At 39.0% G+C, this 13442-nt stretch overlaps 1 protein-coding gene across 3 annotated transcripts in view; it reads left to right on the forward strand.

Annotated features, from left to right (window-relative positions):
- Window positions 1-13442, forward strand: part of FBXW7 (F-box and WD repeat domain containing 7) — a 280449-nt gene that overhangs the window by 246583 nt on the left and 20424 nt on the right. For all 3 annotated transcript variants that reach the window (XM_089670455.1, XM_089670454.1, XM_089670456.1), the window contains one exon: window positions 12020-12154. In XM_089670455.1, coding sequence (XP_089526581.1) covers window positions 12020-12154 — 135 coding nt within the window. The remainder of the gene's footprint in view (window positions 1-12019; window positions 12155-13442) is intronic.

Below are 13442 nucleotides of genomic sequence, written 5' to 3' on the forward strand. Positions count from 1 at the left end.
TTGTAAGATTAAAAGTCCCAGTTTGACTTGAACGCCTCTGGTAGCTCCAAAAGATGTGATTTTATTATCAAAAAAATGATTTTGACATTCTAGCAGTTTCATGCTGTATATATTCACAAGTGATGTTTAAAAGAATCAGGTATGCTAGTGCATTTCTTCATTGTATCTGCTGGTTACTTGCAGAGAAAGTAATATATATATATTGCAGGTGGAAGCGGCGTTTTCTCTATATGTTGGAGTTATTCATAGGTAGCACTGATTCTGAAACCATTTCTTCATGTGAATACATTTCCCTGTGGGTTTCACAGTATCACTGTTAGGTCATTTATTTTCCATAATAACATGTTTAGTACGGATATTTCATTTCTCTTTTGCCTTGTTTTCACTGAGCAGGGTTTCTCCACAACACTGCTTAGTATTGGCCTTTTCCCAGCTAAAGTTCTATTTTGGGCATTGTATATAGAACTGACTTGATTCATTAATCAAGGCCAGTTCACACCATGGCCGCATCTGAATCTCACGTAAATGCACTGTGCGTTCCTGTGTGTTTTAATCCGAATGCAAAACGAACTGCTTTTACGATCTGCAGCGGGTATCCGTAAAAAAAATTTACGACACCCCAAATGCAGGTCTCAAATGTAGTATGTTTGCCCACATCGGTCACATGGTACTTATGTACCATGCAATCAGGTTACTATGCATTTTAACCATTTGAATACCGGGCAATTTTACCCCTTCCTGCCCAGGCCATTTTTCAGGTTTCAGCGCTCTCACACTTTGAATGACAATTGCGCGGTCATACAACATTGTACCCAAACTAAAATTTTATCATTTTCACACAACTAGAGCTTTCTTTTGGTGGTATTTAATCACCACTGAGGTTTTTATTTTTTGCTAAATTATCAGAAAAAGACCGAACATTTTGAAAAAAAAAACACGTTTTTCTTTGTTTCTGTTATAAAAGTTTGCAAATAAATAATTGTTCTTCATAAATTTAGGCCAAGATGTGTTCTACTACATGTCTTTGGTGAAAATAACCCAAATTAGGATGTATTTTTTAGTTTGTAGGAAAGTTATAGAGTTCACAAACTATGGTATAGATCTAAATATTGATCAATCCTGAAGTTCTGACAGCCAATCTAATTTCTTGAGGTCCAAGAATGTCAGAACAGTACATATATCCCCCAAATGACCACTTTTTGCAAAGTAGACAGTCCGACGTACTTCATAAGAGGCATGGCGAGTTTTTTGAAGTTGTATTTTTTTTGTCATTTTTCGGAAAATTAAAAAATGCAAAAAATTATTTTCACTTTTTTTTTTTTTATATACGGTCACCAGTGCAGTACAGCATCTTCATATAACTGGCATGGAGGTGATCAGGGACACTGGTGACAGTATGAAAAAAAAAAATATTTTATTTTTTTAATTTTTTTTATTTTTAATTTATTAAATTTTTTCTTTTTTTTTAAGATTTTTTTTTCATATTTCACTATGTCCAAAGTAGTACAATGTTACCATAGTAACATTATACTACTTTGGGGAAGTGATCAGTATTTTTTTTTTTTTTTTTTTTTTTACACAATTTGCTTATAGCAAAGAAGTAGTTTGCTATAAGCAAGCATTTACCTGAATGACCGATTCATTCAGGGTTTTGTTTTTTTTTTTTTTGTGCTTAGCTGTGATTTGGCCACAGCTAATCACATGACATGTGCATGTGATTAGCTATGACCATTCACAGCTAGACAGTAGTATACTGGCATGAATGAAGCCATCCAATGTATACAACTGTCGTGTGACCTGCTGTGATTGGTCACAGCAGGTCACATGGTACTGGCAACGGGGCCGATACTCAGATCTGTCATCGGCCGTGTCCGAGGTACACGGCCGGTGACAGATCGCGCCGCTGCGCGGCTCTGCAAGCGTGAAAAGTGTGCATGTGCGGGAGGACGCCATTTGGCGTCCAACCCGGAAATCCAGTACATTTTGCCGGCCGCCTTTTGGCTATTGGCCGGGCGTGGCATGGTTAAACTACATACATAACTACATCTGCAATTTTAGTCCATTCAAAATGAATGGGCTTACAATCGCACCGCACAGAGCCCACTGTGGATCGTAAAGGAATGCACAGTTCATTCCTGTGCGATTCAGCTCCGGGCATGGTGTGTACAGGCCCTTTATAGTGTGAATGTTTGTGACACATGTTAAGAGACATTTATCCATCATCCTGCAATCTTGTCATTTTCAAGACGCCTTAAAAGTATTTGCTAGAGTGTGGGGCAGATAAAGAAGATGTTTATCTAATCTCCATCCCCTCTGTTGAAACATATGCAGGTATTCCTAGGGTTTCTTTGTTCGTACAGGTTTACCATTGTTATATGGTGTATGTGGAGCAGTGACAATGAATCTAGTTTATGTAAAGATGGAATATATTTTTTTCACTTAGTAACTCCTTTTAGGCTTAATATAGGCTTTTGGCTTCTTGTATTTTTCTAATTATTCCTTTCTGCATGGTGCATGAACACTATGCATGGTTGAACTGAACCACACCTGAGTTTGATTGTCCCCACTCCCCTGCTGGTCTGCATTCACAGAGCTTTTATAGAAGTGCTCCTGGGTACATTTGTCATCCTGACTACAGTGCTCAGTGATCTATAGAGAGTTCTGTGCTCAGGCACAGTGTTCACTCACACTGAAGTGCACATCAGATCACAAGTGAGTGTCTTCCAAGTGGTCCCGGCCATAGTACACTTAAAGCGGAACTATACTTACCTTGGTTCCAGTGATGTGGCGTTCCCTAGCTCCTCGTCTGGCCACTGTCATTGGCCGGGTGGGGATGACTTCACTCCCTCACATGTCAGTTCCGGCATTGCTGAATTTGTACAGTGAGCTGTGCATGCAAGGCTCTCTGTACAAGGGCGAACAGGCAGGTAAGTAACTTTAATAAATGCAGAAGAGACAAAACATGTCTCTTCTGCATTAAAATTCCTGCCTATTCGCCCACTTTTAATTCTGGTCAAAAGTTCCACTTTAACCATTCCTGGGCATAGTTAAGGAACCAGACCAAGAGGGTGAACTATGTGGGGGCACGGTTAATACTGGCAGTGTGGGTGCATGATACCCAATACTAAAATGTTTACTAGCCAAAGATACACCGATTCTGGAAAATGTTCCATAGAAAAATCAGTTGCGTTAGAAAGTCTATGGAAAACCTGTGTATCCACTTTAAGGCACTATTATACACTGTACATTATATCAACAATTTGTGTACAGGCTACCCTGTATTTTGTCTGCTTTCTTGCATTTTGGATCTAGTGCTTGTGTTTTACATGTCATAAATTTCTTTCTGAAGAGTTAAATGGAATTCGCTATATTTATACCTCACTATGTTCTGTGTTCAGAATCTGAGCCTTCAAAGCAACACTCCTGTAAACTGAATGAAAGCAAACATTTTTGTACTTTTGACTGAGGGGTATATACAGAAGGTCACTGCAAAATTGCTAACTACAGGGAAAACGTTTGTGCTTGCAGAAGACTAGTCATGAACAAAATTAAAAGAGCCCTTTATTGTCACTCTTTCTTCTTAACATGAGGCACGTAATCCGAATGCTCATTTTGGGAAGTTTTCTCGCTTTTTCTTTTTTTTTTCTGGTCTCTAGAAGTTTGATGTTACTTCTGGTGTAGGAAGACCATTGTGTAGAACTTCAGCAAATTGATAGGCTTCATGTACACGGCCGTATTAAAATACTCCTATCTGTGTGGATTTTTTCTGCCAGAAGCTGGCAAAACATGCTTGTTTTGGTGCGTAATTTTTACAGGCATATTTCATTTAGTGTATGTATCGTTTAGTATGTGCGTAAAATCCTTTTATTGGCTACTGGAATTTAATTCTGGCCACTGGAATTTGTTTACATCATTTATGTGCATGTACTGTTGGCGCTATATAAATCCTGTATATTAATAATATGCACATGAATTATGGCAAGAAGCTCAAGTTTTAAGGCATTTTGGTTTTAAATAATTTTTTTAATGAATGCTGCTCCAAAGTACAAACTAAATCGCCCAATGTGCATGAACACATTGGCTAAATAGAGCTGTGTTCAGAAGTAAGAAAAGAAAAATACCTCTAAGGCCGCATTCACACATCCAGGTGCATTACCCCAGGATGCGTTTGGGGCCATGCATCACCACAGATGTCACATTGGGAGCAGCGGCTGTGTCCATGCAGCTCCTGCATCCCAATTGACAGCAATGGAACTGCCTGCAGAGGAATGCAAAGAACACCCCTGTGTGGGTAAACACAGCCTTCCACTTTTTTTCTGCTTTTGTGAATGAAGCTTTAATCTGAAGTTTAATCCTGATCTACGGGTTTATAGAATTAGAAAAATAAAAAGATCAGTTATGCTATACAAGGTTCTGTAACATGTAACTACCAACCGGATTTTATCTGCTAGAGTAGTTCAGAACAGAAGATGAATTTGACCATTACTCTTTGCCTTGGTATACCTTTTAAATGTACATGTTACTTCTATTAGGTTTTTTGATGGTATAGCAGACAAAGAATCTATAGGCCCAGTAATGTTTGCCTGTTATAAACTTGCTGTAAATTTACAATAATAGAAATTTCATATCCCAGAAGGTTTTGGAACTTTTCTATATTATGCTTACTGCACTTGTAACCAGTGGATAGCTGTAAATCATTTTGTTTTTAAGTGTTGCTGTAATCAGTCTGCAGAAGCTATCAGACATTTGGTGTGAAAAATCACCATATGCTGAATTGCAGCTACCTGTCTGAGGACATCAATACTGAACATCTACAGCTTGAAGGCAGAAGCAGTGATAAGTCAGCCATCCACGTCATCTGTGTTTTCCATTCATGTTACCATGAAGGATTCCTTCTTTTATCTATGATAATTGTTTCCCTCCTGGGAAAATAAAAGGCTTTCATGAGTGGAAAAGCAAATGGGAAGCTATGATGGAGATGAATGGTTTGAGTTATCAAGCCCCAACATGTTATCTTAAAGGATGGGTGTTCAGGTAATTATCCTAAGCATCTGGGCTATGTGCCAGGTGTTCTACCACTTTTCCACCATAAGACTAGTGTTTTTATTTGTGTGAATTGTCCTTAACGGCTACTCTGCATAAAGAGTCTTGACTCACATTCTCCCTGATTCTCTCACCCTCTAGCTATAATTACTAGTTCCCATTCATTCGGGTCATTTGGTGGAGCTGTGGTATGCAAATTTACATTACAGAAGATAATCAAGCACTGCATTTGGGGATTAATGGGCATTCATTTTCCAAATAGGGACAGTGTTCCCATGAAAAATACAGTAACAGAAAAAAACTTTCTATTGTTCAAATGCTTATTGAGAGCAGAATATCTCCACGCTGTCAAATCCGAACTATAGTTCTGCAGTTTGAATACTGTAACATCTTCTGACAAGGAGAATCCGCTATAAATAGACAATAATAGGATATATTCCTTTCTGTGTTTAACGTTATTCAGTCTGGCAACTAAATCTTCAAATTCTGGCTTATTTAAAGACCGATATTTCTTTGGTGTGCAGGATGTTACTGATCTTTATGTGCCATCACAAAGGCCAGGAGGGCATTTGCAGCCCTATGTCAGTTCCCTGGCACTTAAATGAAATCTGTAATGAGGGAAAATATAGGCTGCCAACCTCTCCTTCCTAAAATGTTAATGTCTGGCTGTCATACTAATCCAGTGGCTTCAGAACTTTCTGAGACCAGGACCTGTAACAAGTATGCAGATCAAGTGTTCTGCCGTTTGTTTCACTTTATCATCCACATCAAACCTTTTAGTGCGAGGATGACATTGTGTATTTTGCAAAAATTCATGGGTAAAAAAAAAAAAAAAGTATAAATTTAACTAGTCATATTGAAATGAATGAATGCGTTTTTACTTGGAGTTTTTTTGTAATCTACATTGAAATAAAAAAATCCTACATATCAAAGCAAAGGAATTCCAAATAAAATTTTAACCCATCAAGAGAGGTCCCATCTTTCATCAGAGGGCCAAATAAAATCTTGCAACGAGCCAAATTTGGGCTGCAGGCTGTAGTTTGAAGACCACTGATCTACATGTATTTTCAAGGACAGTGACTTAGAATATTGAAGCCAGACAGCAAGGCAGCAATTCTTTTCAAAGGTTCAGCAGTTGTATCAATTTTGTTTTTGGTATAGATTTTGCTTAAAGTTGTGCTCTAGGCTGATCTAAACAACACAAATAAATGCAGCTGTAGTCATGTAATCATTAATACATCATGAAATGTTTCTTTAAGGCCTGTTTCACATGGGCTTAAGCTTGTATAAGAGCAGTGTGAGTATCAAGCTCTAACAAAGCATTTGGCCTCCCCGCTGAAGTAAACAAAGGGGCGGGATCACCGGGTGATGTCACTGGGTGACCTCACTTCTTTGTTTACTTTAGCAATGGAGCGAATGACTGCTCCTTCTCAGCACTATAAAGTAAAGAAGAAAACAAATCCAGCATTTAAAGCTGGCATTGGCAGCGTTGGCAAGTGAGGGAGCCTGTCTGTATACATTGATCCCTCACTGTATACACTGCTCTTCTCTCCTCTCTTCCTCTGCCCCCAACGCCCCCGTCTCCCAGTGGTTTGGGGGCCCTCAAACCACTGCACCCCACCACCACCAGAATCAATCACCAATGAAAACACACCATAGAGATACAACAGCAGACAAAGGTGAATGTCAAATTCACTGCTTTATGGAAGCGCCCCCACAAATAAGTAGACATTTACCAAATCTATTGGAGGTTTATTGGAGCGTCTAAGGACTTTCTATGGCTAAGAAAAGGGTGACATGGTTTGACATTGAAGAGCCATTTAAATCCACATGACACCCAAGTATAGAACGGTTTCAGCTTTCTTTTTATTAGCGGACTGGACCTCTGAGGCGCTACTTCTGGTTCTAGTCTCTTGATTGGCTAGGATAGCATTTACTACAGGCCGTAATACTTTATTAAAACTGTAAGTGTGGTTTAATTTTCGCATTGTACATTTTGCAGATTGCTTACAGGTTACTACAGTAAAATGTGTTCTCTTATTTTGAGCCATAATACATTGACACAATTGCCTTGCTTATTTTTGATTTTGTGCCACTAGTTTTTATCAACCTCTTGTATTTCTTTGAAAATGACCTGTTTGACCATAAACCTTTCTTTTGTGCCCTTATTGTCTGTTCAACAATTAGTGTTCAGCTTTATTGTTTACCTTTGAGTTCCCTAAGCCAAGAAGAAGCCAGCTTGCCCTCTCCTATTATTTAGGTTCCCGTCTATTGAGTCTGTGTTTGCATAACAATTTAAAACCCTTTGATGAGCAGAGCTTGGTAGAAATTAAGCACATTTTGCAAATCTGGAACATTTTCAGTTGTAATGTTTTTGTGCAATGTACGGAGATCAGTCTGTGCTATTGAACTACATTGTGTTCTTTGTGTGCATATATTTCTCTATTGTAATCTTCAGCAAAAAGCTTGCTTTTTAAATTGTTGTCATCTGCCAGGTCATAAATAGGACTGTATACCCTTGGGGCTCTATCCATAGATCTGAAACAAAAGATTTAAGGGAACAAAGTTAGACTTCACACTCCACACTTCATCTCACATGCTGGCTTGGTTTGTCTCCACCAAAGCAATCAATTGTTCCAACAACAGGAATGCAGCATCCGGAAATGCATACTGTATTCTTCCTTTATTAATATAGCCAGCAGAGACCAGTGACCAGTTCCATTTTGACATGTTTCATGCTAGGCACAGTGCTTTCTTAAAACAAAAACTGTTGCTGGTACAATTAAAATGTATTTTAATTGGCTGTAAACCTCAGGCATAAACAATTAACAAAACCTATTCCTCTATAGTGTGTATTTGTCTCAATCCAGAATGCTACATGTCATTTCTGTCTGCTGCTTTTTTCCTCTACTATCAGCATGAATCACTTCTGACCAGGTTTTCCTGACACCAAGAGGAAAATGGTGACAGGGGAGCAACCTCCAGCAGATTGACAGCCTCATCTCTGTTCCTGTGAGCTGTGTGGGGGTGGTTTCCCTCCTCCTTCCCTCAGCTTTCAGAAGTCTCCTCATTGAGCTCTGTGGAGTGTGACTTCAGCTCTCCATCCCCTTTTTTTTCTGAACTCTGACAGGCTTTATAAATTCTGAACTTTGAATAGATATAGAGAAGAGAAGTAAACAGATACACAGAGAGGAGACAAACCCTCCTACATAAGTTGTACCTGTTTTTTGCCTGAGGCCAGTCACTTTACTGGGTATATGTAAGGGTTTACAGCCACTTTACGTTTCTCTAGCGAAAACATTTTCATTTTGCTTTCTATGTCTCTTTTGGGAGATTTCCCTTCTCTTCCTGTCCTGTTGCACAAGTTGTCACTGTAGCAGGAAGTGAGGTGAAAATGGAAGTGAAATTTCCATTAGGCAAAGCAATAAAAAGCTAACATAGGTTCTAGCCTACCCCCACCCTGGCAATAACCAGTGTTTTTTATTTTCTTTTGTGCCCTTGTTAAATAAATGTCCCAACACCTCTTATGCTGGTGACAGTGTTGACCATTACTGTGGCCCCTAGTGGGAAATTCATCCCTCTATTTCTCCAGGTGTCCTTTGACGCTGTGACAAAAAGTATGGTTAAATCTAACATTTTAGAGTTGTCACTAGAACAGGAGGTGAGGGTAAATAATCCAATAGTGACTATATACTGGTGACAACTGTCTAAAATAGGAATTCTCCTCACATTGGGTAGGTGTATCTCGTTTCCTGTAATGTCTCCAAGACAGGAAATTAAGGGAAATCTCTCCAATCAAACACAAAAAGCAAAAAAATAAAGTGATAGAGTGTAAAAACCTTTCTAGAAAAAAAAAAAAAAAGTTTTGACTATACAAAAAACTTTATATGATTGCAATCAGAAATGAACAACTTTCCTACTGGGCACTTATACCCCCTTCGTGCCCTGGTCAATTTTCAGCTTTCAGCGCTGTCGCACTTTGAATGACAATTGCGCTGTCATGCAACATTGTACCCATATGAAATTTTTATAATTTTTTTCATACAAATAGAGCTTTCTTTTGGTGGTATTTAATTGCCACTGGGTGTTTTTATTTTTTGCACTATAAATGAAAAAAGAGCAAAAAAAGTGAAAAAAAAAGTTTTTCTTTGTTTCTTTGATAAAATATTGCAAACAGGTAATTTTTCTCCTTCACTGATGTACGTTGATGAGGCTGCACAGATAGGCAGCATTGATGAGGCGGCACTGATAATCAGCAATGATAGTCACTGATGGGTGACACTGACGGAAGGCGCTGACTGGCAGCCCTGACTGATGGCACTGCTAGGCGGCACTGCTGGGTGTATCTGCTGGGCAGCACTAATGAGTGGCACTGGTGGGTGGCACTGCAGGGCCCTGATGATCAGTGCTGATGTCCTCTGTGACAGCGTGAGGAAAGTGCTGCCAATAACCACCAACTGTAGTTACTCTGTGATCTGCTGTGTCATTGGACACAGCTGATCACGTGGTTAAAGGCTGCTGTGATTGGCCTTTTACCTCATCACATGATCAACTGTGTCCGTAGGACACAGCGATCATGGAAATCATCGGGGGCACGCGGGAGGGCACGTTCTGGGAGGAGGTCATATGATGCCCTCCCAGAACTGGGTAACTGCGCTGTAGCCATCATTCGGCTGTAGCGTGGTTGCCAAGTGGTCAAAGATCACTAGGTTGATAACTGTAAAATGAGTCTGAATAATTGTTTCTTGGTTTTTCGTTCTTTATAATAACTTTTCTTTTTATCTAGAAATTTCAGGTATTTGAAAAGAAAAGGTAAACTTCAGGAATACAAACTCTTGTCAATAGTTGCGTTTTTTGGAGACAGATATATAAATGATAAGTGGAGGCCTCTGAGTTCTTTCATAATAAAACTTAAGATGATTTTCATTATATAAGCTGCCCTTATTACAAAACCAATAAAAGGCTTCCAAGAGGCTCCTATTTATTCTTCACTTTATTGTTTTGGCTTTATGAAGCAATACTTCAGGGATCCAGTGACAATAAAATGGCCTCTAGTGCAATCTATTGACTTCCAATGTTTATATTAGGTGTGTTTTTAAATGCCACAACTTGAATTCAGACTCCAATATCCAATTTAATTGAGCATAACTGTTTTCTTCCTGCATAATCTGAAATATATATAATTTTTTTGCCTTTCCTTTTGTAGTGCTTTGTTATTACATGTAATATGTACACTTGGCTAATGCCTGATCTCTCCATACCATGATCAGGATGACAGTAACACATACTATTGAATCTTGCTTGTTGAATGTAAATACCCCCAGAGCGCTGACCATATGTTGAATACTTATCTCTCATCCAAATCAAGACCACAGTGAGGGAGAACATACTTTACATCCAATTTTATGTAAACCCTTAAGTGATTGATTTGAAATCAAGTTAAACTGCACATTCCAAAAGCTTTGTTAAGCAATAAATATGTATTAGAGCTGAACAATTTTATTACCATTTGCTGGCACATTCTAATATAGAGCTGGCATTCTATAATGATGAACAATATGGCACTTAAGTAACAAGAAATAATGCTTATTTAGACCAATTATGGTTCATTGTTCTGGCCTGCCACTTCACCCTCTGAGCTCATTGATTTATTAAATAATTATACCTGCATTTTTATGAGGGTGGAGAATATACTAACAGCCCATAATTCAGTATTTGGCATAATTTGGTAAATTGTACCATTGAAGAGCAAAGTTGCCTATTGTAGAGTTGAATGTAAGGACTATAGTGTGTGTTCCTTTGCGTTTCACAGCCAGCATCCATGGCACATCTGTTCATTTTATTTTTTGCAGTGTTTAAGGGTCCATTCTTATACTCCTATTGAAAGCAACAGATGGAACTTTGCCCCATTGTTTACATTGTCTGAAGTTTTGTCTGTTTGCACATGGGGCACCTTTATATCTGACTGGAAAAGACATAATGAAACTATTGCGTTTAGATTGGTGGCTGTGTGTTTACTACTCTCCCATTATAGTGCCATTGCCATATATTTGGCTTCAATTCTTCGCAGATAACACTGCATGGATTTTGTATGCCTTCCCACATATTCTGGGTTTTTTTTTTCAGAATCCAATTAAAAAATATTCAATTATTATATTATACAGGATTTATATAGTGCCAAAAGTTTGCTCAGCGCTTTACAATATAAAGGGAGACAATACAGCAACAATACAGTTTAGTACAAGAGGGTTAGGAGGGCCCTGCTCCTCGGAGCTTACAATCTAAGAGTGTTCAATGAGTTTAAATGTGTCTGCCTACACTGACCCAAGAGTTCTTTGAGGAGTTTACAATGCAAGGACATAAAAGTGAAAAAAAGATTGGAGCTTATATGAATTGTAGTGTGTAAAGCATCTTGCATAGAAATTCAGTGCTACTGCAATTACAAGTAGTACATATAGCTCTTCAATCTGTGCTGGGTACACTTTATATGTACCCAGGATAGCCCTCACTGTTTTTAAACTCTGTGTTTACTATGAAATGACACACCATGCCAGGGGCGGACTGACAACTTATGGGGCCCCCGGGCAATAGGGGATCATGGGGCCCCTGTGTCCTTGCCCAAACTCAAAAAAGCCTATGAAAAAGGTACCAGGGGCATCTCATGGGGCCCCCTACTGACCCCGGGCCCTCAGGCAGTGCCCAAGTTTTCAAATGGTCAGTCCGCCCCTGCACCAGGCTCATTCACACTGCACGCATTGGCAAGCAGACATGCTGCATGTAATTGCAGTGCCGCACTGCAACTCGAGAACTGCACAGCAATGCATTAAACAAAGCACATCAATGCCAGGGTGTTTGTTTGTTAAAAGGAACACACCTGGTGGGAATCCAGCCTTAGTACTTTTTTGGAGCAAAATAACTAAAATAATTTTGAATGATGTCTGTTTTTCTAATGAACTTCCCTATTTTTGTTTTATAGAGCTGGAGTGGTCCGGAAAAGCTGCTGGCCCTGGATGAACTTATAGACAGTTGTGAACCAACTCAAGTAAAGCATATGATGCAAGTTATTGAGCCTCAGTTTCAGAGGGACTTTATATCTTTACTGCCTAAAGAGGTGAGATTTGTCAGCTGTTAGAGGGCACAGCTAGTTGTATAAACACAAGCCGCCCTCATCTGCCACCTTTAACTGCTGCTAAGCTAATTACGATATTCAGCAAAGTCACTTGTGCTGTGTTAATTGGTGCTTAAGAGCGATGCAAGGCGACACATCTTTGTGACTTAGCGCAGTAATTCCATGATTAATGTGCGCTTATGAGTGAAAGCAGATTGATGATCATGGCAAGTCCCAAGTCTTGTTTAAAGATAAGTTGAGCTTTTTTCTTGACGCAGGTTTGTCTACTGCTGAGTCTATGTTTTACTTTTGCTCAATCTACACAGTAAAATAACACTGCTATGGCTGCATTTATTTGTGTTTATCCAATGCCTTGTGGTGAGTGCTGCAATGTAGAGCTGTGTATCCTGTCATAACCTCTCCCCATGCACAGAGCATTGATCCACACTGCATTGCAGGCTCCTCATACAGCAGTACTTCTTCTTCCTAATACAATGGCTAGAAGATAGATTTCACATATTGCGTTCTTTAGAGAATACATGGTTACCTTTCTGCTTTAGGTGATCTTCATAAGTTTAGAAGTTTGCCTGAGTGTACTGATTGTTAAATATATAAATCTAGTTATTTCACAATCTTTTTGTTTAGCTTTTCTTGTCATTTGTGGCCTTCAATCAAGAGAATTATTAATAATGTAATCCGGTTTTCAATCTTCACTTCCTAATCTAGTGCTGTCTTACACAGCAAATCATGATGAAAATTTGATTAGCAATACAATTATAGTAGGAAGGTCACTCTTTGTTATAAGATTTACTGTCAAATTCAAGTGAGCGCTTAAAGTGACTGTGGTCTAATTTTTTTTCTGTCATTGAAGATATCATTGGTTTAAAGAAACTGTGCTCATATAATTATGAGTATAGAACAATGGTCTAATATTAAAACACCCCATAGTTGGTGTAGAAACCTGTCAGGTACCCAGAGCAAACTTTAAATTGACTGTAAACCTCAGACATGAAATATGATCAAAGCATATCCCTTTATAGTGTGTACTTTGTCTCAGTTAAGAGCACTAAGTATCATATCTGTCTGCTGCTTCATGATTTGTTATCTGCATGAATCACTTTTGACAAGTTTTCCTGACACCAAGTGAAAAATGGTTGTGGGGATGGACCTCCTGCTGATTGGCAGCCTCAGCTCTGTTCCTGTGAGCGGTGTGAAGGGCTGTGTCCTTTTCCTCCAATCCGCTCTCAGAACTCTCCTCACTGAGCTCTGCAGAGTGTAACTCTAACTGTAA

This window comes from Staurois parvus, unplaced genomic scaffold, assembly GCF_062004578.1.
Source record: "Staurois parvus isolate SC_StPar_1 unplaced genomic scaffold, SC_StPar_1.0 ptg000090l, whole genome shotgun sequence".
Lineage (NCBI taxonomy): Eukaryota > Metazoa > Chordata > Amphibia > Anura > Ranidae > Staurois > Staurois parvus.